At 39.3% G+C, this 25,805-nt stretch overlaps 1 protein-coding gene across 30 annotated transcripts in view; it reads left to right on the top strand.

Annotated features, from left to right (window-relative positions):
- The window catches only part of LTBP1 (latent transforming growth factor beta binding protein 1), a 445,837-nt gene that overhangs the window by 250,217 nt on the left and 169,815 nt on the right, over positions 1–25,805 (top strand). For all 30 annotated transcript variants that reach the window (XM_074011979.1, XM_015433801.4, XM_065527196.2 and 27 more), the window contains 2 exons: positions 13,992–14,094; positions 17,820–17,891. In XM_074011979.1, the coding sequence (XP_073868080.1) occupies positions 13,992–14,094; positions 17,820–17,891 (175 nt within the window). The remainder of the gene's footprint in view (positions 1–13,991; positions 14,095–17,819; positions 17,892–25,805) is intronic.

Here is a 25,805-nt window from a genome sequence, read left to right as displayed (position 1 = left end):
TCCGGAGTGGAGATGTGTTTATATCATAGTGAAAAGACAGTTTAACAGGAGCGAAGAAGAGGAAAGACGAAGTTTGGATTATTCCAACCTGTTACATACAGTCAGTACTTTTCCTGTAGGGGACTTCATTCTGATTCTTATGAAAAGAAGTTCAAGATTTCAAAAAAAAAAAAAAAAATAGGATTAACATTCCTCACCCAGATTCATAGTATTGATGGTGTAGCTTTTGTTTACTAGAATACCCCAAGGCTTTGTGCCAGAATGTTAGAGTAATGTGCTTCCGAATGTGGATGTAGGTGAGGATGGCACCTGCATGGGTGGAATAATTTATGGGACATACCTGTGCAGTGTGGGTTGATGGATTATAATGTGACTTTATAACGGTCACAGCCCAGTACACCCAAGATCTGCATTTCCATGACCATCTGGAATCATTTCTGAGATCTTGCCTATTGATAATTATAGCTACCCAATATAATCTAGAATCGAGCCATTTAAGAGCCGTAACTGTTTTCAGGAAGGTTAGAGCTGCCCTTTGTGTATACAGGTTAGTAGGAAAGGGCTGGCGTGAGGTAGGGTAAGGAAAAGGCAGCCTGTTCTTACGGTTATCCTTGATTAGGTGACCCAGGTCAGGGTATGAGGATACAACCAGGCAGCTGTGGCAGCATGGAATCTAATGTATCAACCTGGCAGGCAGGGGGCACCTGAGGAACACTGAGTTTCATAGGATTGCCCTGCCACAGGCAACCTTGCCACCATAGCTCCTTGGCTGCCTTCAGCCCTGCCCTGGAGCTTTCATAAAATCATAGAACTTGGGTACTTAGATGAGTATTAGCAAATAGTCTGTCCTTACAATTTTATGGGTGATGCCGCTCACATCCAGAGAGGTAAACCAGTTTGCAGTTGAGTTTGTGGGAGGTGGGCAGTAAAACTGAAGCTTTTTAGTGTCTAGTCTTGCTCTGTCTCCCAGGCTGGAGTGCAGTGGTGCGATCCTGGCTCACTGCAAGCTCTGCCTCCCAGGCTCAAGTAATTCTCCTGCCTCAGCCTCCCAAGTAGCTGGGATTACAGGCACCTGCCACCAAGCTTGGCTATTTTTTGTGTGTTTTTATTGAAGACTGGGTTTAACCACATTGGCCAGGCTGGTTTCGAACTCTTGACCTCAAGTGACCCACCTACCTTGGCCTCCCAAAGCGCTGGGATTACAGGTGTGAACCACCGTGCCCGGCCAGTCTTTCTACTATTGCACGCTGGCTCTTAGGCCATTTCTTCTAGGGATGGAGGATTCACAAGAAACCATTGCTATCTCATCCTGAAAGGACAGCTATATTCTCTGGGACCTGACTTAGTTAGAGAGTCGCATGCTGTGTGGTATTTTGTGATTGGGCCATGGATCCTTGAGGGGAAGGAGCACAGTGAGCTCCACTGCTGTTGCTTCATGGTCTTGGTTCTCTGGCACCAAAACATGGCACCATGACAAGTAGGATCATGATGTCCCCAAAGCGAAATCATCTGCCGCTTGAACGTCAATATTTACAAGTTGAATTATTGGAATTCAGTGATACCATGTTGTACTTCTTGAGCAGAATTAAAATGAAATCCATTTAATGACATGCTCTCCACAGCATTAATTCACTGAGTATTTCTTTACTAGCCAGAGCGCTTTTGAGAAAACCTAAATATTTTTAGTAAGATCTTAAGAATATCTTTTTCTTTTATTTCTATATCTAACTTCCATGTTTATTTTGTACATCTCTTGTCTGTATGCTGAATCTGGGACATTGTATATTGAATAACTACTAGATGAATTGCTCTTTTGTTAAATAAGCCCAGGTTTTTAAAGGAGGAGCCTGGGGGAAGAGATCTAATACTGATCGAGAGCCCAGTGGGGTTTGGCCATATGGCTGTCTCATATAGAGTCCGTTTCACATGTGTTGTCTCAGTCCACTCAAGAGCTCCACGAAAAATGGATGTCTCGAGTTCCATTTTATAGAGGATGAAATAGGCAGAGAGACGTTGAGAGTTTTGCCTCTAGTCATGGAGGTGGTAATTGGTAAAGTGAGGATGTGAATGTTTTTCTATTTTCAAAAACTGCCCTCTTGCCATTTACCCAGTTATGGGTCATCCTTACACTGCTTTTCACTGAGTTCAAGGGGAATGTGGCTGTGCAGAGAAGTCCGCTTCCTGTTCATAATGTGCTAATGCTGCAAGGCAAGTAGATATCTGGGAGTTTGCTTTGTGTTCAGAAATCTTTTTACTGCGCTGGACAGCATTTGTTGAGGTAAGAGATTATTCATACTGAACGTAACTCCTTTCTGCTGTTTGTTTGAGAAGAAGTACAGTCAGTGGGCCTCTAATCATCTAATTGCAAATTTTTGTCCTCTCATTATTACTGATCATGTTTATCTGCAATATAATTTCTTCCTTTTCCTCCCTGTGAATGATATACTTTATCTTGGTAATTCTTTTTTACATTTCAGGGGAAGTACTAGATATAGAACACTTTACCTTTATGAAAACACTTCTGTCTTTCTCCTTTTCCTCCTCTTCGTTCTCATCAGTCTTTCTGTACTTACCATTGTTTCAAAGATGCTAATTATTTAATTGGAAGCAATACAGACTTTTTTGCTTTGAGGAAAGGAACTATGATGCTTCTTTTCCCCTGTTTCCTGGTTGATTTTTATATCGAACTATACATCTAATCTCAAATTTGGAAAACCCTCCATGGTTTAGCTCCACATCTTCTCTGACTCTGCACACCCACTCTTTGTTCCTTCGTATTGACGTGCCTTCCCCTGTCTTAACCCTCCTCTGTTGCCACTGGCTCTTCTCCCAGCTGGTGGTTGGTCTTATGCTTAGCTAGAGCCATTCCATCTCTTTGGAATCTCTCTCCCCAGTAGAGCCATTGAGTCACTTCCTTGTTTCAGTTCTTGCCTAAACACAGTACTACTTACTCTTGCAAGAGTTACAACGAATCAGACTTCTGTTTTATTTCATGTTTTCCCTCCGTGCAATCTCTACGAGTATTTTTTGAAACCTGTATCACTTCAACATTTTGAGTTTTATTTGCCCCTTTGGCCCTGAAAGATTTCTTTACTCGAACTTAAAATATATATATTTTTTCTCTAATTTATTTTTCTTTATTTTATTCAAAGGTAAGTGTATTCACAAAATAATGTTTTAAATATAGAATAATATATAGTGAAAATTAAAACCCTTCTCCTAACAGCTACCCATCAAGTAACCACTGTGAAATATATTATTCAAAACATTTTTATATATGTATCATCTTTTCTTCAAATTTTTATTTTATTTTATTTTTTAATTTTTTATTTTTTTATTATACTTTAAGTTCTAGGGTGCATGTGCACAACGTGCAGCTTTGTTACATATGTATACTTGTGCCATGTTGGTGTGCTGCACCCATCAACTCGTCATTTACATCAGGTATAACTCCCAATGCCATCCCTCCCCCCTCCCCACTCCCCATAATAGGCCCCAGTGTGTGATGTTCCCCTTCCAGAGTCCAAGTGATCTCATTGTTCAATTCCCACCTATGAGTGAGAACATGTGGTGTTTGGTTTTCTGTTCTTGCGATAGTTTGCTGAGAATGATGGTTTCCAGCTGCATCCATGTCCCTACAAAGGACATGAACTCATCCTTTTTTATGACTGCGTAGTATTCCATGGTGTATATGTGCCACATTTTCTTAATCCATTCTGTCACTGATAGACATTTGGGTTGATTCCAAGTCTTGCTATTGTGAATAGTGCCGCAATAAACATACATGTGCATGTGTCTTTATAGCAGCATGATTTATAATCCTTTGGGTATATACCCAGTAATGGGATGGCTGGGACATATGGTATTTCTAGTTCTAGATCCTTGAGGAATCGCCATACTGTTTTCCACAGTGGTTGAACCAGTTTACAATCCCACCAACAGTGTAAAAATGTTCCTATTTCTCCACATCCTCTCCAGCACTTGTTGTTTCTTGACTTTTTAATGATTGCCATTCTAACTGGTGTGAGATGGTATCTCGTTGTGGTTTTGATTTGCATTTCTCTGATGGCCAGTGATGATAAGCACTTTTTCATGTGCCTGTTGGCTGTATGCATGTCTTCTTTTGAGAAATGTCTATTCATATCCTTTGCCCACTTTTTGATGGGGTTGTTTTTTTCTCGTAAATTTGTTTGAGTTCTTTGTAGGTTCTGGATATTAGCCCTTTGTCAGATGAGTAGATTGCAAAAATTTTCTCCCATTCTGTAGGTTGCCTGTTCACTCTGATGGTAGTTTCTTTTGCTGTGCAGAAGCTCTTTAATTTAATTAGATCCCATTTGTCAATTTTGGCTTTTGTTGCCATTGCTTTTGGTGTTTTAGACATGAAGTCCTTGCCCATGCCTATATCCTGAATGGTATTACCTTGGTTTTCTTCTAGGGTTTTTCTGGTTTTAGGTCTAACATTTAAGTCTCTAATCCATCTTGAATTAATTTTCATATAAGGAGTAAGGAAAGGACCCAGTTTCAGCTTTCTACCTGTGGCTAGCCAATTTTCCCAGCACCATTTATTAAATAGGGAATCCTTTCCCCATTTCTTGTTTTTGTCAGATTTGTCAAAGATCAGATGGCTATAGATGTGTGGTATTATTTCTGAGGGCTCTGTTCTGTTCCATTGGTCTATATCTCTGTTTTGGTACCAGTACCATGCTGTTTTGGTTTCTGTAGCCTTGTAGTGCAGTTTGAAGTCAGGTAGCGTGATGCCTCCAGCTTTGTTCTTTTGACTTAGGATTGTCTTGGCAATGTCGGCTCTTTTTCGGTTCCGTATGAACTTTAAAGCAGTTTTTTCCAATTCTGTGAAGAAACTCATTGGTAGCTTAATGGGGATGGCATTGAATCTATAGCTGGGGTAGTATGGCGATTTTCACAATATTGATTCTTCCTATCCATGAGCATGGAATGTTCTTCCATTTGTTTGTGTCCTCTTTTATTTCACTGAGCAGTAGTTTGTAGTTTTCCTTGAAGAGGTCCTTTACATCCCTTGTGAGTTGGATTCCTAGATATTTTATTCTCTTTGAAGCAATTGTGAATGGAAGTTCATTCATGATTTGGCTCTCTGTGTGTTACTGGTGTATAAGAATGCTTGTGATTTTTGCACATTGATTTTGTATCCTGAGACTTTGCTGAAGTTCCTTATCAGCTTAAGGAGATTTTGGGCTGAGATGATGGAGTTTTCTAAATATACAATCATGTCATCTGCAAACAGGGACAATTTGACTTCTTCTTTTCCTAACTGAATACCCCTTATTTCTTTCTCTTGCTTGATTGCCCTAGCCAGAACTTCCAACACTATGTTGAATAGGAGTGGTGAGAGAGGGCATCCCTGTCTTGTGCCAGTTTTCAAAGGGAATGCTTCCAGTTTTTGCCCATTCAGTAAACATGGAAAGGAACAACCGGTACCAGCCATTGCAAAAACATGCCAAAATGTAAAGACCATCGATGCTAGGAAGAAACTGCATCAACTAACAAGCAAAATAACCAGCTAATATCATAATGACAGGATGAAGTTCACACATAAAAATATTAACCTTAAATGTAAACGGACTAAATGGTCCAATTAAAAGACACAGACTGGCAAATTGGATAAAGAGTCAAGATCCATCAGTTTGCTGTATTCAGGAGACCCATCTCACATGCAGAGACACACATAGGCTCAAAATAAAGGGATGGAGGAAGATCTACCAAGCAAATGGAGAACGAAAAAAAGCAGGGGTTGCAATCCTAGTCTCTGATAAAACAGACTTTAAACCATCAAAGATCAAGAGAGACAAAGAAGGCCATTACATAATGGTAAAGGGATCAATTCAACAGGAAGAGCTAACTATCCTAAATATATATGCGCCCAATACAGGAGCACCCAGATTCATAAAGCAAGTCCTTAGAGACTTACAATGAGACTTAGACTCCCATACAATAGTAATGGGAGACTTCAACACCCCACTGTCAACATTAGACAGATCAAGGAGACAGAAAGTTAACAAGGATATCCAGGAATTGAACTCAACTCTGCACCAAGCAGACCTAATAGACATCTACAGAACTCTCCACCCCAAATCAACAGAATATACATTCTTCTCAGAACCACATCGCACTTATTCGAAAATTGATCACATAGTTGGAAGTAAAGCACTCCTGAGCAAATGTAAAGGAACAGAAATTATGACAAACTGTCTCTCAGACCACAGTGCAATCACACTAGAACTCAGGACTAAGAAACTCAATCAAAACCACTCAACTACATGGAAACTGAACAACCTACTCCTAAATGACTACTGGGTACATAACGAAATGAAGGCAGAAATAAAGATGTTCTTTGAAACCAATGAGAACAAAGATACAACATACCAGAATCTCTGGGACACATTTAAAGCAGTGTGTAGAGGGAAATTTATAGCACTAAATGCCCACAAGAGAAAGCAGGAAAGATCTAAAATTGACACCCTAACATCACAATTAAAAGAACTAGAGAAGCAAGAGCAAACACATTCAAAAGCTAGCAGAAGGCAAGAAATAACTAATATCAGAGCAGAACTGAAGGAGATAGAGACACAAAAAAACCCTCCAAAAAAATCAATGAATCCGGGAGCTGGTTTTTTGAAAAGATCAACCAAATTGATAGACTGCTAGCAAGACTAATAAAGAAGAAAAGAGAGAAGAATCAGATAGACGCAATAAAAAATGATAAAGGGGATATCACCACTGATCCCACAGAAATACAAACTACCATCAGAGAATACTACAAACACCTCTACGCGAATAAACTAGAAAACTTAAAAGAAATGGATAATTTCCTGGACACTTACACTCTCCCAAGACTAAACCAGGAAGAAGTTGAATTCCTGAATAGACCAATAGCAGGCTCTGAAATTGAGGCAATAATTAATAGCCTACCAACCAAAAAAAGTCCAGGACCAGACGGATTCACAGCCGAATTCTACCTGAGGTACAAGGAGGAGCTGGTACCATTCCATCTGAAACTATGCCAATCAATAGAAAAAGAGGGAATCCTCCCTAACTCATTTTATGAGGCCAACATCATCCTGATACCAAAGCCTGGCAGAGGCACAACAAAAAAAGAGAATTTTAGACCAATATCCCTAATGAACATCGATGCAAAAATCCTCAATAAAATACTGGCAAACCAAATCCAGCAGCACATCAAAAAGCTTATCCGCCATGATCAAGTGGGCTTCATCCCTGGGATGCAAGGCTGGTTCAACATACACAAATCAATAAACATAATCCAGCATATAAACAGAACCAAAGACAAAAACCACATGATTATCTCAATAGATGCAGAAAAGGCCTTTGACAAAATTCAACAGCCCTTCATGCTAACAATTCTCAATGAATTTGGTATTGATGGAACGTATCTCAAAATCATAAGAGCTATTTATGAGAAACCCACAGCCAATATCAAACTTAAAATGTTTTATACTTCATTGTATAATAGTCCTTCATAGCATAATAAAATGAGTTATATACATGTAATGAAGACAATTCATAGGAGTATTTCAGTTTATCATTTTTTAGTGTTTTAAATAGTAAGATTAAGTAATGGGTTCCTGACATGTGGCTGTCTTTATGGAGTGGCCCTTTTAATAGATAAATATCTGAACACTTTTAATAAATGTGTCCTGGCAGTTTATCAAATGGCCAGTACTTTAATGCTGGTTGTAGGTTTTACCCACACCAGACACCAGTTGAGGGAGGATGATTGGAGCCTGGATCCAGCCCGTGCTCTGCTCATCAAACTCTATGTCCTGGTGCGGGTCACATCCTAGAGCTGCCCTTTTCTAATCCCCACACAGGGGTTGATGGAGTCCCAGTATCTGTGATTGGATAATCTCACAATCCTTGGGGTTAGGATTACTGACTCAGAGGTTGGATGATCTGCTGAACTTCTCACTGCTAGTAAGAAGTATCCGGGATTTCAATCCAAGTCTGATGATTCCAGTCCAGCACTCTTTTCTTACCACTACTGCTGGATTCTCCTTCCCCAGGACTCTGCACAGTGCAGCAAACACTCTTTGAATGAGGGTACATTGCAGGTACTATAGGTACCAGCAATTGTAATACCTGAAAATTAAATCTTCTAAAACCTTGTGAAACCATACTCCACCATCTATCACAATCTCTTCAAATCATCATTCAGCTCTGAAGCAACTCCAGTGGTGACTTTTTAACTGACAAAAATTGCAAGCCTTGATTACCAAATGACAAGTTTTGAACTATCTTTCCTCTCGCATTGATAGGGAGATGTAAAAGTGACTGTGATCACAGCCCAACTTTGAATATTAGGGAAGTGCTACAGTATTACCTCAAAAATGAGATTAAAGTCTGAAGGTATGTGTTCCCAATCAGGCCAAGATTTAGATTGCATACATTACCCTACAATCTGTAATTTTTGACACCTGGCTTCAAAATTAAAAGTTTTTTTCACTGTTGCTTATAATAATTTTGTGTTGTAAATGCAGTAACATGGATATTTGTGGAATAATTGTAATGATTCTTGAATAGCCTTACCATCTGAATCACAGGGTTCATACAGATGTGCACGTAAGAAGGGTTGAAAAGTTATTTTCATGCACTCAATGTTCCAGGAATCATGACCAGTGTACTGGTGAATCAGGGCTGGGAGTAGCTTTGTTTGTTTTTCTTTCTTTTGCCTTATTTGTATAAGTCCTGAAGTTAGAGGCCCAGGCAGCATGAGCAACTCTAGAGATGTGGAAATGAGGGAGGAGGAGATAAGACAAAAGGAGGTGGTTAGGAGGCCATCTGCTCAGACGCAGTCCTATTATAGATGTGAGAGCAACAGAAACACTTGAGTTCTGCTGTGGTGTGTAGTAACTTGTATTTCCTAGATGGCATAATGTAACCCATCAGTATGTAGTGACCACAGAACCTTAGACCTTGCAAAAGTTGTAAAGGTCATCTGCTTCAAATCCTGGGCATCCCTGAGAGATGGTTTTCCATGGTCAGTTCCTAGTGAAGTCAGCATCTTCCACTGTTAAGGAGCATTAACTGTTGAAAGGATCTTCTACTTAATGAGGTTGAATCCACTCTTTCTATGATTTGTAGCCTTTAGTCCTGCCAATACAAGTTAAGCATCCCAAATCCAACAGTCTGAAATCCAAAAGGCTCCAGAATCCAAAATGTTTTGAGCACCAACATAACACTCCAAGGAAATGCTCGTTGGAACAATTTAGATTTTGCACTTGTGGATTTGGGAGGCTCAACTTGTAAGTATTTGCAAATATTCTAAAACCTGAAAATAACTGAAATCTAAAATACTTCTAGTCCCAAGCATTTTGGATCAGAGATCCTCAACCTGGACCTTTATCATACAACAGGCTTCCTCTTGCTCAGGGTATCTGAACACTGCTGTCGTGTCTGCACGTAGTCTCACCATTCCTCCTTTCCTCGGTTGATCCTCACAGGACTTGGTTGCCAGAACTTTCATTTCTCTGCTTGCAGTGCTTCAGCTAGGTCATGCATGGGCGGAATCCTGGGACAGCTGTGTAGGGTTGTAGTGTCTGTTAATCTGCAGCCCAAGGTTGTGTGAGCTTTTTGAGGCACTGTAGCCTGTTTGACCCGATAGGATTTTTGTTTTGGACTTGACTTAGCTAAATATCGGGTTGTAAATTTAGCACATTTCTCCAGGATTGCTTATTTGTAAGACACATCCTGAAATGATGAAGTTTTCCGTGTGAAGGTAGTGAATAATTCACAAAGGAGGAATTCCATGTGTGTTTTTAACTTGTAAAACATCACCTCAATCTGTGCGTAAAAATATAGTTAGCGTGAGCCTATATCCACGTGATTACTCTCACCAAAGAGCAGAACCTAGCAGTCATAGACAAGGATTTTCTGAATGCTGATCTCATCCTATTCCATGTGATTCTCTTCAGTGTGGCCTTTTGGTGTGGGAGAAAGAAGATCTTTCCTCTACCTTCTTTTCTTCTAGGCATGTCTTACATCCAGGTGAGACCCTGTGGTGTTCAGTGATCTCTTGGGTGAGAACTCTGAGTATGGCCACAAAGATCTCTCAGATGAAGTTTCTGGCTGCACATCGATGCCTCTTCATAGTTAAATAACTGAAAGGCATATGGAGAACTTTCAGTCTTGTTTTAACTGTGACTTCATCTCTTGTAGCTTATTCTTATACTGTGCAGACCCAGTTTCAAGACACACACAGTGTTGTGGTACCACTTACACTACCATTTATTTAATCAATTTGGATGGCTTCTGCTGCTCTTGGCCGTGGACCTGCAAAAACAAAGCCATGGGATAAAGCGGCCTGAATCATGTAATGAAAACCTTGTACCTTTCTGGAGGCCCGGTTGAGAAAAAATGATTTATTTTTGCCCTACCCAATAAAACATTCTAGGAATCCAAGGTGAAAATTGGATTTTAACTGCCTCTAACATTTTGAGCATATAAAATCAGCAAGTGTTGAGTGTTTTGCTTGATTAGGAGACGAACCTAAAGCGTCCAGTACAAGAATGATCTGTATATGATGTGAACTGGTGTCTTACATCAATTTTATAAAACTGGAAATAAACCCTAAGCACGCTTTGGCAGCCAGGTTGCAACAGTGGGGACCTCTGTGTTTTTACAGAATCATTTTGTTCCCAGTCTTAGGCCTGGTCATTGTTGCCCTTTCCTCCCTTCAGTCCTTCATATTTCAGGGTTACATGTTTTGTGATTAAGCTCAAGGAGTATGGAAACTACCTGATTCCAGCCCTAAGTATGTGCCTGTCTTCTCTCAGGTTCCCGTTTGTTCTCACGTTGGATGTGTCTCTCCCTCTTCCTCTCCCCACTCTGCGTGTACATGCGGATGCATGTTTGTTTCGCTGTCTCTGGGACTACCTACTCACCTACCACTTTATCATATTTCCTTTGGTCCAGTCTTCCCCCATGTCTGAGACTATTCATCTGTGGCCCCACCGCTGTTCCAGCCTCGGGGACTTTCCCTCACTGCACGTGGTTAAACACTTCGCTGAGAGCCCTGTCTTCAAACAGACTTCTCCGAGTCAGTGCGTTGGTATCTGGCACACAACGTCCCTCGCTGTTTATCCAGTTGTGATGTTTTATGAGAGAATTTCCTTATTTCAAGGAATGCGTGTCACGTGTCTACAGGAGTTACTGCCCCGGTTTCAAGAGATGTGATGGTCTTGGGCTTTACTGACTTACACTAGGGCTTTTTTCAGTGCCTTCCCCAGAATTATGTGTTTTTTCAAGTTCATCTAAAAGAAAAAAGCAATTGTTTTGGTATGCCTACTTTTGCTTAACTCAAAATGTCTTCAACACCAGCTTTATTAGGGAAATTCATTTTGTCTCAGGGTCATTTCTTACGGAGTCTGGTACTTTCGAGAGGGCAATTGGACTAACCTGTTTGATTGACAGGACCATTTACAATCTACTCCACTCTCTTCTACTCCCTGGGGAATCCGACAAACATTAGGGGCTTCAAATGGGACATCTGGAGTAGGGAGCTTTTATCTATAATAATAATAATAATAATAATAATAATAATAATAATGGTAATGATACCTGACACATGTAAGTGGTCAGCTATAATGTTCAGCATTGCACGTGCCTTTTTTCTTTCATGTTTCATGACCCTGTGAGAAAGATACTACAATGCAATCTATGTTATGGGTAGGAAAATGTCTAAGATAATGCGTGTAAGAAGTCCTACAGTCAGAATTCATACTCAGGCCTCTCTAACTCCTGAGTCACATTTTTAATCACTATCATATACTGCTGTTGGAGAGCACACAGCATCCTGTTGAAATCATTAAAAATAATGAAACCTTAGAACATCAAAGCTATGATGTAACTAAAACTTAGCTGGGCCTTCTGTGGTTTGGTCTTGTTTTACAATTTGGGTATGTAGTCACTTAGAGCCTTAATCAGAATGCTGCATGCTTGGACCTGGCGGGAAAGAAACGCTGTCCCTGGAGGCCTGCCAGGTGACTGGTATCTACTACCTGCTGTCCTTCTGAGGGCCACCACCTGCCTGGACCTTCTGTCACCACACACTGCTCACTAGCCTGAGGTATGGATGCTAAACTTCCATTGGTTTTCTTGGTTTTTTTTTTTTTTTTTTTTTTTTTGAGACGGAGTCTCTCTGCCGCCAGGCTGGCATGCAGTGGTGCGATCTTGGCTCACTGCAATCTCTGCCTCCAGGGTTCAAGTGATTCCCCTGCCTCAGCCTTTTGAGTAGCTGGGACTAGAGGCATGTACCACCATGCCCGGCTAATTTTTTGTATTTTAGTAGAGACGGGGTTTTACCATGTCGGCCAGGATGATCTCGATCTCCTGACCTCATGATGTGCCCGCCTTGGGCTCCCAAAGTGCTGGGATTACAGGCGTGAGCCACCATGCCTGACCCCTCCATTGGTTTTCATACAGCCATTGCTTGCCTGGATGGCCTACAACTAGCTTGTTCCTTAGTTCCCTAGGTTGTTTGTTCCTTTCTTCATGCAGTGTTTCCTGAGCATTTGCAACATGTACTGTGTACTGGAATATAAACATAAGATACATATGCATTGAACAGAAATGCATCGCAGAGGCAGTAGACTATATAGACAGTGCTGTGGGATAAAAAGGAGGGAGGAACTCATTGGAATTAAGGAGATAGGGGAGGTTTCATAGTGATGGTTCTCAGAGCTATTAATACATGTCAAGGGTTGAATAAAGTCTATTCTGGGAAAGAAAAAAGGAGAGGGTGTTCCAGGGAGACGTGCTCCTTTTGGAAGGACGTGGTTTGTTCAGAAAATAAAGAGCCCTTTGGTATGTCTGCAGGATAGAGGTGGATGGGGACAAGAGATTGCCTCAGGTGGGAATAGGAAGGACCTTATAGATCATTCTGGAGTGTGCAGTTTTCAGACAATGGAGAGTCAGTGAAAGGTTTTCATCAGTAATGTGATCAGATTTGAATCAGATTGGAAAGACAACTCTGGAAACTGTTGGGAGGATTTTTGTAGAGACTGAGGCAGAGGAAGGCAGAATAACCCCTTGGATGCTCTGCGTTTACACAGGAGACAAAAATGTGGGGTGTGTTAGCCTGCACAGCAGGGGTGGAGAGTCAAGTGGTCCTCCCCTCAGGCTGGCCTTTGGATAGGTCCACAGAGCAAGATCTGTTTTCTTAGGCACTTCCTTGCCCCACTGAGGTGGTCTAACTTCAGGCCCCTGCCTCTCAGCTTTTTCTCACTTCCTATGGTTGACCAGGAGTCTTACCTGGTCTTAACACTGGACAACCGTGTTGCACCAGTAGCCTGTAAGTCCTGCTTTTCTGCCTGCTCAAGCCGGTCTTGCTTAAACATGCTGGCACCTTCCTAGCTTGGCTGACCTCCCTGGGTCAGAACACTTGGCTGCCTGGAGCCTTCGTCTTTGCTACAGCTGATTTGGCCCAGCCAGTAATTGTTTCTTCTGTCCTGTCAGTGCCCAGGCCTTGGGGTTATAGGAAGATCAGAAGCCTCTTGTAGGTGGGACCTGTGCCATCTTCTCACGTTTCACACACATGCCATACCCTTAGAGTTCTGTTCCCAGATGATCCACACAAGAGATTTAAAGAGACAGATACAACTAAAATCTAAAAAGCCTATATTGATCTTATATATTATGAGGTTCTTATTAAGAAAAAAAGGCATTGGAAACGTAAGTTTTATAAAGTACTCTGAGCAGTGACAGATTTTCTTAGACTGGAAATACCAAGGTGCAGTCATTTGGAAACGTACTTGTTCATTTTTGTGTTGTATTGATTTCTGTCCAGGTATTTTCTTTGCAAGTTTTACAGTTTTTTTCCTTTCTAATTGTGTCGATAACAAGGGAACTGGTTTATAGTGTGACTGTGAGGTACAGCAGTGCTCTGGGGCTGGGGATCCTGCACTCAATTAACCTTCATATTTCACACCTAATCATTGCAGTGTGGCAAAGCGCTCCCTGGCCTTTCAAAGCAAGAGGACTGCTGTGGAACTGTGGGTACCTCCTGGGGCTTTAACAAATGCCAGAAATGCCCCAAGAAACCATGTAAGTAATGTTTCCTCACTCCTTTGCAGGTCAATGTAGCATATCTGTTTTTTATGATTACTCGTTTAATGATGAGGCAGTATTAGACTTTCAAATAACTCTCTTACTGAATTCTAGAATGTAGTACTATAATATGCATTTCCAGAAAATTTGCAAGTCTGAAAAAGTTTTCATGTCAATTATTTTGTAATAAGCACAGTTATTAATTATCCTCTTTAGTTGGATTACTTATGGGGAAAAAAAGTCTTAAGCGGTAATGAGCTAAAATGGACTTTTTGTCTCAGGGGAAGAGAAAATAAGATCTCTTTTAAAATGGTGAGTAAATGTTTCAAACCCTATAAAAAGTCAGTGCAGTTGTTATTTCCTAGGTTTAAATTCCTTAAATGAGATTTTTATTAATATCCACAATGTATGTTGTAGTTTTTGCTATGTTATCGGTTTTCAAATGTCATTAGAAGGAAAGCTGCAATGGAGAAATAATTGGTTGTTGATTTGTAAAAGAGAAACTTGTAATCACTAGGACACAATTCTTTCCCATTTTTTCTAACACTGCTTTTATGCTGTCACAGACCTCAGCAACATTGATCTGTATTAACACCCCCAGGCTTTGATTTGTTTTTAAAGTATTTTTCAGAACATATTGATCTGAATAAATCAGGTTTACACCTTTTTAATACTCTCTTACCAACAATAATTTGTACCTTTAGTTTCTCAATGTAGTATTAACTCTGGATAACTGATTTCTAATATCCAGAATATATTATTAGAATATAATATTCTAATAACTTTAGTGAAAAGTTCCTCATAATTAATGAATTCTTCATTTACAAAAATAATCCACGTAAATAAGGACATTTTCAGTACTGAGAGAATTTTCCAAGTAGATGTTCTAAGCTGATTTGATGATCATTTGCAATGTGAATTTCCAGGAAGTAGGTTGAGTGTGATGGTTCATCCTCACTGGAAGACCCATTTGCTTAAAATTATTTTGGCAACCTGACCAAAGGGATCGCTATGATACATTTGGTTTGATTTAAAAATTTTAGCGTTTGAAGTTAGGTAGACCTGAGTTCGATTCCCAGCTCTTTCATTTACTATTGAGTCTTGTGGATCATTAAACAGGAATCTATAGCTAAAACGTTGAAAAGGCATTGCCCTCTTTTTTTTTTCCTTAAACCTGCCTCTTCTTTGTTTACCGTGTCTGTCTGTCTGTAGGAATATTGAGGAGGATGATATGTTTTCCACTGTTAGGTCGAAGGATTAAGGATGAGGGAAGTTAGTTTCATAGAACTTTGTTTTGGGGCTAAGTCTATGTTCTCTAATATTAAATACCTTCCCCATCTTTCTTATTTTTTTTTTTCATTTACCCTCTTCTTTGTGTATCTTTTGCTTAGCTGCTTCTCTTCTCTCTCGTGTCTAAACCCCAAAGTAGCAGGGATGTGATAGACATTTAAGGTAAAGCAACTCCTACTGTCCTTTTTTGTTTTTTTAATCCCTCCACTCTTGACCTTTTGTCATTTTTGTCTAGAATTGCGTCATTTTTATCTAAGATGAGTTCATTGATTTCTGTGGTTTGTGAGCTCTATATTTTGATCTTGATAAGGACTTAGTTGAATGTGAACGTGCAAAGTTTGTCACTTTTAACTACATGTTGATGAAAATAAATCCATATGTTGGCTCATTTAATGTATAAAATTGAAGAAACTGCTTTCACTTCAGGGAGGGCAATGTGGACTATGAATGAAGTAAACTATTAACATCTTGACATTTATTCTGTTTGTGCTGTCTTATGTGACTCACTCCCAAGAAACACACTCAGGGTCACATTCTTCCTGTGTCATTTATAAAGTTTTCCTTTCCTTGGTTGGGACTCCTCTCTAAACCATGTTCAGTTTGGAAGGAAGCAGACTTTCCTTGGCTTTCTCCGCTATGGTTTTGTGTTCCACACCTCTTTTTTTTGTTTTGTTTTTTTCACTCAAACTAGTTCAAACTTTACTTTTCAAGTGGCTTTTATTTAACATTTGAAGTTTTTATTTAGCCACATACAGAACGGCCTTTCGTTGTTGATCGTTTTTTTTTGTTTGTTTTTGTTTTTGCCGTGAAAACTTCATTTTAAATCTGCAAATGATTTCATTAAATAGTTTGTGACCCATTAGAAATGTGCTTAGCATGAACAAGTCACTTGTCCTTTAAAACTTTTGAGAAGAAAATGAACATAAAATCCTAAACTGAGGAGGACTGTAAGAGATTGCCTGGTCTGGCTCTCTGCCTTGAAGTAGATGACGGTTGAAACTTCTAAAACAAGTTAATATCCATCTCTTTTGTCTTTGAGGAATTTGCAGCCAGAGATCCCACAATCTCTGCAGGAAGCGTGCTCCAGTGGTCTATGGGACAAGACAGACGTGAGGCCAAGGAGCTGAATGGGGGAACTCCCACACACCCATATCTGCCCTCTTTTAATTTGCCTTTCCCAGACGCCTCACTGTGATCTCTTTTAGTCATCTGGGGGAATCTGAAGAGAGAGGAAATACAGCAAAGAAAAGAATTGAAGGAGAAGAGGGACACCCCAGTACATATTCACCCTGTTTGTTTAGTGGTGATAGATAAAGCTCATATGGGGAGGCTGAAATAATTTTATGTTTTAATAGAAAATTTCCCTTTTTATTTTCTACTTTCCCCTTTTACTCCTCTTTCAAGTCTTTTTAATGGTCTAATCTTTCATCCCATTTTGATTATAGCTTGTTTTCTGTTGCGTAGTATTCTCTTAATAGAATTCCTTATTGCAGGACATAGCAATGGCATTTGACATTTTGGGAGTGCTTGTCACACTCAGGCCCTGTGGTAGGCATTTTTCATGAATTCTCTCTCAACTGCGGAAGTACTCTTCCTGCTCAGTAGGTGGGAATTACCCTCATTGTATAGAATTTCTGTGTGAAACCCAAGAGGCTTGTTTCCCAAGGTCACAGCTATTGATAGGAAGAGGATTTGAAACCCACTTCTGCCACATCCCAGAACTTTGGCTGCATCCGCTATGCCAGGTGGCCTCTCAGGTCTCACTCAAGAGTATCAGAATCTCAGGAAATAGGATTTTGTTGAGAAGTTGGTGATTGCAACATTTGTATTGTTTGCCTATTCTGAGTGCAGCCCTTTTAATTTCCTGACTTCCTCTCATCACCTGCCTATTCTTCTCAGGTTCATAATAGTAAGAATCATCTCATGACTAGGATGTCCGAGCCAGTAATTAGGATGAGTGTATAATTTATTGTCTAAACTGGGACACTTTGGGGAGTAAAGTACTGTTAATTAACTTTGCTGGAATAACAGACATCACCCAGAATGTTCCAGGACATGTAGTAACCCTACCTACAATGGATAAGAAAATCCAAACCCTGAAGCACATCACTGGGGAGGAATAGATGCTTTGTGATGGAAATATGTAATCACTAATTAGAAGAAAATGTACAACAATCTCAAGATTGTTTCAGTTAACATAATAAAGATTTACTGATAACTTCTTGGGACTTTATTGCAAAATAAGAAGTATCCTGAAAAATAAGCAGAATGGGAAAGAAATTATGGAGATACACATTGGTATTGGTTTCTTGTATTAATAAATGAATAAGTAAGTCTGCTGATGCCTTAAATGGCTTCAGATGTCGCTTATAATAGTCTAAGATTGTAAGAATGTAAACTAAGTGTGTAACAAAGCATTTCTTCCCTTACAGCTTATCATGGATACAACCAAATGATGGAATGCCTACCAGGTTATAAGCGGGTTAACAACACGTTTTGCCAAGGTAAGACTAACTGAATTCATTGATGTGAACTCAACAGTTGTTTTGGTTTTTAGAAACGTCAGTTGTTTGCCACAGCTTGCTCATTCGCCCAGCCTGTCACAGTGAACCATCTCATGTTCACTCCTTTTGGCTAAGGAAATAGAAGGAAATAAGTTTAAAGTATGGTTATTGGAATTGCTTTATTACCACTGACACTTGCTGCAAGTTTTTAATCTAAAAGAGTTTGGATAGGAGTTTGGATCACATTAGAGAGCACATGTGGTTTCCATGCTAGTCATATCCTTACATGGGCATGTGCACATATGTGCTTGCATGCACCCACATGTACCTGGCAGTTCTACTTCATTGCCAGTGCATGGTTGGGCAACAGAGTTCCCTTTTCTCCTCTCATCGAAATGTTGCTGGTCATCTCAGGAACTAGATATCAGAGTAAACACATTTTGCTTAGGCAAGAAGAAAAGCTATGTAGCTAAGTATGAAATGCCCTGAACACTTTTGCTCAGTTTATGTTGAACAGTACAGCAAAGTTGTACAAGCAGGGGGAAGCTGGGAGATTGTCTGGTCCAGTGTCTACTTTATAAATAAGAAAACTCAAGCCCAGAGAGGTTAAGTGACTTTCTTGTGGCAGCATAGAGCTGAGATTATAACTTGAGTTTACCAAGGCCTAGTTTAGTACCCAATATGATACCATATTTTGTTTTAGTTACTTTATGGGAAGATCAACGCTTCTAATTTCCCTTTACATGTCTAGGATGAAGATGTTATTAGTAACTTGGAAATTCGTGTACACTGAAACCGAGAAAGCAGAGAGCCTCCCAGAGTCTAATAGAACCAAAAGCCATGTTGAGAACATGGCACATGTCTTCTGACTTGTGTTCTGAGGCTCTGTATCCTTGACCAGCATATGTATTTAGGATAGAGTAGATTAAGGTCATGTTACAGAGTATAGGTTAACCCCCTATTCAAATGGCTCATGTCAAAGGAATATCTTGATTACCTGAGAATTTTCTCAAGTAAATTGTCTATAGTGCTGCATCTGTGTAACTTTTTTGATGTGTAGAGTCTTTGTTAACATAAAAGACTTTTCTTTAGAAATGCATATATATTCTGTCTTTAAAAGACTTTTTCTTAAAAATATTGTAAGCCCTCATCGTGTGTCACAGAATGTTGAGAAAATTAGAATTAACCACTTAAGGAGAGGCCACCCATGACACATTTTGAGAAACATCTGTAAAACTTAGTAACATGGGAATATTGGATTAATCTATGTAATTTTAGAGTCAGAATTTAAGGTATCATTAAATTAATTAGATGGATGAATGAGTAGGTTAAATTAAATAATGAACAGATTTTAAGATGCATATTTTACAGTATAAACCAAGTTATTGTTTTATAGAATTGGATAAACGTCTATAGCCTTAGCACATTTGTAGAATGCATTAGTAGAAATAGAACGAACAGGGCAGTGGAAGTAACAACCTTGTACACTGTGCCCGTCAGACTGATTTTGGGGTTTGGATGTTCAGTGTTCATTACTGTCTTTTGGTTAATAAAGTCAACCAGGTTTGTGAAGGGCCTAGAAACATAAGTGTGTTTAGCACACAGAAGTACAGACTGAAGGGAAATATAATGGCTGCTATATAAACACGCCTTTAAATGTTTGTAAACATGCCACTAAATGATTAACTGTCCTACAAAACAAGACGTACCTAATCACAGAGGACATTTCAGGAAACTAGGTGTCTAGGGGCTAAAACTTATGTGAAAAGCTGAGCTGTAATTCCTTTCTTTTTATTCACAGTCTCTGTCCCAGGGGACAGATGGTAATGATAGCATCATAGAACTGGAATGTGCCTACGAGCCATCTAACCTTATATACTGTTTAGGGTAAAAATACTCTATCATATCCCTGGCCAATAGTTATTATGAAACTGTCAAATCACCTGTATGGACAGGAAGCTCAGTACTTCCAAAGACATTTCATCACAAGGTTGTTGGGGAACTCTATTCTGCAGAAAAGGCTTTCTTGTAGTTGTTCCATTAAACTAGAGGACAGAGGAGGGTCCTTGTTTATCCTTCACTATTTCAATCCTGCATAGCTAATTGTTAGATACATTTTCCAGAATGTCAGATGCTCCTAATTTCTCTTAACGTCAAATGGATAAAATATACATATGTTCTCTAGGTATGGTGTGTTTGTTTTTATTTGTTTGCCATTTTTTACCATTCATGGATACTTGAAGACAGAAGGCTTACTCTCAGATAGTTTTATGGTGTTGTTTCTTCCTTATGTATTTGGAATAATTCACAGGAGAAGACATTTGGCCTGGAAGTTTTCTTTTAGAAAGTGTTTCAGTTATGGAGCAAATTAATAGCTATACTATTATTCAGATTTCCCATTACTACTTTGTGTCAGTTTTGATAATCTATATTACCTTAGAAAGTGCCATTTTATCCAGAATGTCAAATTTATTAATATGAAATGTTTTCCTAATATTCTCTTGTTTTCTTTTTAATTTATATAGCAACCCCCGTCCCTTTTAGTTATATTGCTATTTGTGCTATATTTGTTTTTCTTGGATTAGGCTTGCCAGTGGTTTATCAATGTTACCAATTTTTTCCCCCAAAGAATCAATTATTTGCCTTGTTGAAAACATTTGTCTATTTCACTGATTTCTGTTCTTTGTTTTCTTTTCCTTTAACTTTTTGTTCAATAGCTACTGTTCCTAATTTCTTCAGATGCATACTTAGGTCATTGATGTCAGCCTTTCTTCTTTTCCTGAAATATAAATGAAAGTAAATTTCTATCAGTCTAGATTCTGACTTTAACTGTGTCCCCTAATTTTGTGTCATATTCTTATCTCTAAGTTCAAGTTTTAAAATAATTTCCTTTTGTTTTTTATCAGCATATAATAATTATACATATTTACGGGGTATGTAGTGATGTTTTGATACTTAAAATGTGTAGTGATCAGATCAGGGTATTTAGCAAATCCATCATCTTGAACATTTATAATTGGAACATTCAGTGTATTTTCCTTCTACCTATTTGAAACTATGTAGCTATGGAACACTAGAACTTATTCCTATTTAGCTGTTGCATTAGTCCGTTTTCACGCTGCTGATAAAGACATACCCAAGACTGGGCATTTTACAAAAGAAAGAGATTTAACTGGACTTACAGTTCCACATGGCTGAGGAAGCCTTACAATCATGGTGGAAGCCAAGGAAGAGCAAGTCACATCTTACATGGATGGCAGCAGTCTGAAAAAGGAGCATTTGTGCAGGGGAATGCCTCTTCTTAAAACCATCAGATCTCACGAAAATTACTGTCACAAGAACAGCAAAGGAAAGACTTGATCCCATGATTCATTACCTCCTACCAGCTCTCTCCCATGACACATGGGAATTCAAGATGAGATTTGGGTGGGGATACAACCAAACCATATCAGCTGTCATTTTGTATCTTTTAACAAATCTCTCTTTACCTTCACCTTCCCTCTACCCTTACCAGCCTCTAGTTATCTTCTGTTCTACTTTTTACTTCAATGAGATCAACTTTTTTAGCTTCCACATATGAGTGAGAATAGGTGCTGTTTAACTTTCTGTTCCTGGCTTATTTCACTTAACATAATGTCCTCCAGTTCCATCCATGTTATACAAATGACAGATTTCATTCTTTTTTATGACTGATTAGTATTCTGTTTTGTATATACACCACATTTTCTTTATCCATTCATCTATTGTTGGACACCTAGGTTGATTCCTTATCTTGGCTATTGTGACTGGTGCTGCAATAATAAGTTCAGTTTTTAAAAATTATTCTGATTTTATTATTGACCCATGGATTATTTAGAAATGTATTGCTTAATATCCAAATACTTGTGAAATTTTTCTTGTTGTATCAGTTGTTGAGAGAGGTGTTAAAATTGCCTGCTATGATTATGGAATGAATGTTTTTCTTTCATGTCTGGCAAATTTCAGTGTGTGGTTTTTTACCTTTACAATGGGTGTCTTATAGAAAACATGTAGTTGAGTCTTGCTTCTTTTCTACATTCTGATATTTCTGCCTCTTAATAAGGGTGTTTATTGCAGTATAATCTAAAGTAATTGATCCAGGCATAGCCCATAATTGGGGCCTAGCCTGAGAGGGTTTTTGGCTTTGCTCAGGAAATAATTCAAGGCTGAGCCAGCAGTGAAAGAAAGCAAGTTTATTAGAGTAGCAGGTACAACAGAGTGGCTGCTCCATAGACAGACCAGGGCTATCCCACAGGTGGGGTGGCCCAGCATAGTAGCAGCAGCAGTAGCAGCATACAGCAACAGTAGCCATCCAGAGCAGCAGTCCCTGTAAATGGCTGGCTAGCTACATTTAATACTCACTGTTAATAATATGCTAATTAAAGGTCAGGTTATTTAGAATTTTCTAGAAAATAAGTGGAGGAGTTCCCGGAACCATGTAAGATAACTTCTGGGTCACTGTCATGGCATTTGTAAACTGTCATAGTGCTGGTGGGAGTGTCTTGATGCTAATGAGCAGTGAGGGTGACTAGAGGTTGCCTTCATGGCCATCAGCTGGTTCTGGCCGTTTTTTCTGCTGCATCCTATTTTGATTAGCAGGGTCATGATTAGTGCTCAGAAAATAAGTTCTGCTGATCTCCTACCTCATAATTATTGATGTGGTTAGATGTAGGTCTATCTAAACATCTTTGTCTGATCAGGAATTTTTTTGTTCTTTTCTTGCCCTTTCCTTAGAATTCCATTTTAGTTTTGGCTTTTTACCAATACATTTTTGTATCACTTTACCTTTTTTTTTTTTTTCTTTTTTTGAGACAGAGTCTTGTTTATTGCCCACGCTGGAGTGCAGTGGCACGATCTCAGCTCACTGCAACCTCCGCCTCCTGGGTTCAAGTGATTCTCCTGCTTCAACCTCCTAAGTAACTGAGTAGCACCAACACACCTGACTAATTTTTGTATTTTTAGTAGAGATGGGGTTTCATGTTGGCCAGGCTGGTCTCAAATTCCTGGCCACAAGCAATCCACCCATCTCTGCCTCCAAAAGTGCTGGATCACAGGTGTGGGCTACCGTGCCTGGCCTTTTTGTATTATTTTAAAGGGAGTGCTCTAGGAATTATAATGTATGTAGTAACTAATTGACCGTTTATATTATAATTCCTAGAGCAATCAGGAATTTAACAGTTTAACTTTTCACAGTCTATTTAGAGTTAACATAGTACCTCTAAACAGAAAATATAGAAACCTCGCCTCCAAGTAGATCCTCTTTTTGGCCTGAAGATCAGTCTCCTGCTTACGCTCCATGCCATACCCATAGTAAAAACCACCATGAGAGTCTCCCAGACAGTAGTAGGATTTCCTCTTACTCTGTGTTGGAATTATTTATTCACATTATATGTTGTTGTTCACCTCTTTCTTTTCCTGACAGGCTGATTTCTCAGACATCAAAGACCCAGTCTTATTCACTTTTGTGAACCCAGAGGCCCAATTTTTAAAAAATAGATTCGATGTGGATGAAGAAAGGGTTCCTTTGTTGTTGATGAGATAAGAAGCTTTTTTTTTTTTTTTTTTTTTTTTTTTTTTTTTTTTTTTTTTTTTTGACAGAGTCTCACTCTGTCACCAGGCTGGAGTACAGCAGCATAATCTTGGCTCACTGCAGCCTCTGCCTCCTGGATTCTAGCAATTCTCCTGCCTCAGCCTCCTGAGTAGCTGGGACTACAGGCACGCACCACCACATCTGGCTAATTTTTTTGTATTTTTAGTAGAGACAGGTTTCACCATGTTGGCCAGGATGGTCTTGATCTCCTGACCTCGTGATCCGCCCACCTCGGCCTCCCAAAGTACTGGGATTACAGATGTGAGCCATCACGCCCGGCCGAGAAGCTCTTATTATAACTTTATTTTACTTGGTCAAGTACCAGTGACTTACAAATAAAACCAAAATATTTTTAGTGATTCATGATAAACTATGTTTGTAAGCCCAGAAGTCATAAACTTATAAAGAGGGAAATAAAGAACTAAATAATTTAATGAATTAATTTGATTTGAATAACTAAATTTACTGTGTGCCAGATGCTTTGTTTAATAAGCACTTTATGTCAGTTATCTCCATTAGCCTTTAAAATTTCTTTTTAGAGTAGGTACCATTATATCTCATTTTACAGGAGAAATTGAGACCTAGAAAAGCTAAGTCATTTGTACAGCATATTGCTTTTAAGTGCTACATGTAGGAATTAAACCAAGGTAGAATGAGGCCAGAACTTATGCTATCAACCATCTTGTTCTGTTTTAGGGAAAGGGAACTAACCTTTATTGATCATTTACTATGGGTTAGTCCATATGCTATCTACTTGGTTTAATCTTCAAACAGTCCTATGAGATTTGGACATTATTAGTCCCAATTAGACACTGAGACACAGAGAAAGTAAATAACTTTCCCAAAGTCACACAGATAATTAATAAGCCCAACCAGGGTTGTTCTCTCTCTCTCTCTCTCTTTTTTTTTTTTTTTTTGACGGAGTCTCGCTCTGTCGCCAGGCTGGAGTGCAGTGGTGCAGTCTTGGCTCACTGCAATCTCTGCCTCCTGGGTTCAAGTGATTCCCCTGCCTCAGCCTCCCAAGTAGCTGGGACTACAGGCGTGCACCACCACGTCCGGCTAATTTTTTGTATTTTTAGTAAAGACGGGGTTTCACCATGTTGGCCAGGGTGGTTTTGATCTCCTGACCTTGTGATTTGCCCCCCTCAACCTTTCAAAGTGCTGGGATTACAGGCGTGAGCCACTGCGCCTGGCCCCAACCAGGGTTATACTCTCACACCACCTATGGCCACCTTTACTAATTATATATTTGTATGTATTTTGTAAAGTATCACTGATGCAGATACTAGCTAATTAGAAGATATTCCATCTGTTGTGAGAGCTAATAGAAGTCAAAGAAATTAATATTAATTTTGTTTTATTTGATTAAAAAGTGATGGTTATCAGCCAGCTGCAGTGGCTCATGCCTGTATTCCCAGCACTTTGGGAGGCTGAGGCAGAAGGATTGCTTGAGGCCAGGAGTTTAAAACCAGCCTGGGCAACAAAGCAAGACCCTGTCTCTACAAAAACAATAAAATAAAAACGTGCTGGGTGTGGTGGTGCATGCCTGTAATCCCAGCTACTCGGGAAGCTGAGGCAGGAGGGTTGCTTGAGTCCAGGAGTTCGAGGCTGCAGTGAGCTATCGTCGTGCCACTGCACTGAAGCCTGGGCAACAAAGTGAGACTCGGTCTCTAAAAAGAAAGAAGGAAGGGAGGAAGGAAGGAGAGAGGGAGGGAGAGAACGTTATATAATACATTTCTTCTACTGGCTGATTAATGTTTTGAACAATTTATATTAATAAAAATACTGCTTTAGAAGTGATAGAAATGCACATTTGCAAGTAATCACTTGCTATTTTGCATATTAGAATGGAGAATTATTCAAGTAATTGCATGAGTTTTTATTATTTTTTATTTTTTTTCATTTTCCTGTGTTGGTACGGCTGACTGACCCTCAGCAAACTTTGTTCATACTGAGCATATTAGATGGTTCTACCTTAGTCAATTCACTGATGGTCTACTGGTAACCCCAAATCCTGGCTTAGGTCTCAGGAGGATATTTGTAAAGCAGTGTTATACTTTTTGGCAATGATTCTAGAGTGAAGTAACACACAAAATTCTATTTCATGGGGCCTCAAGGAGGCACTGCTAAATTACATTACAAAGGCATTTGACTCATAATATGATTTCATTCAGTATAATCTATTAAAATTACTATTGAGAGAAGGACTTAATTTCACTCCCTTTGTGATACTGATGGTCAGTAAAATGAAATCGAACTTGCTCACATTACATATGTACATTCAGTTTTCCTAGACCCTTAAAGCT

Source organism: Macaca fascicularis, chromosome 13 (assembly GCF_037993035.2).
Source record: "Macaca fascicularis isolate 582-1 chromosome 13, T2T-MFA8v1.1".
Classification (NCBI taxonomy): Eukaryota; Metazoa; Chordata; class Mammalia; order Primates; family Cercopithecidae; genus Macaca; species Macaca fascicularis.
This window is presented reverse-complemented; position numbering and strand designations above follow the sequence as displayed.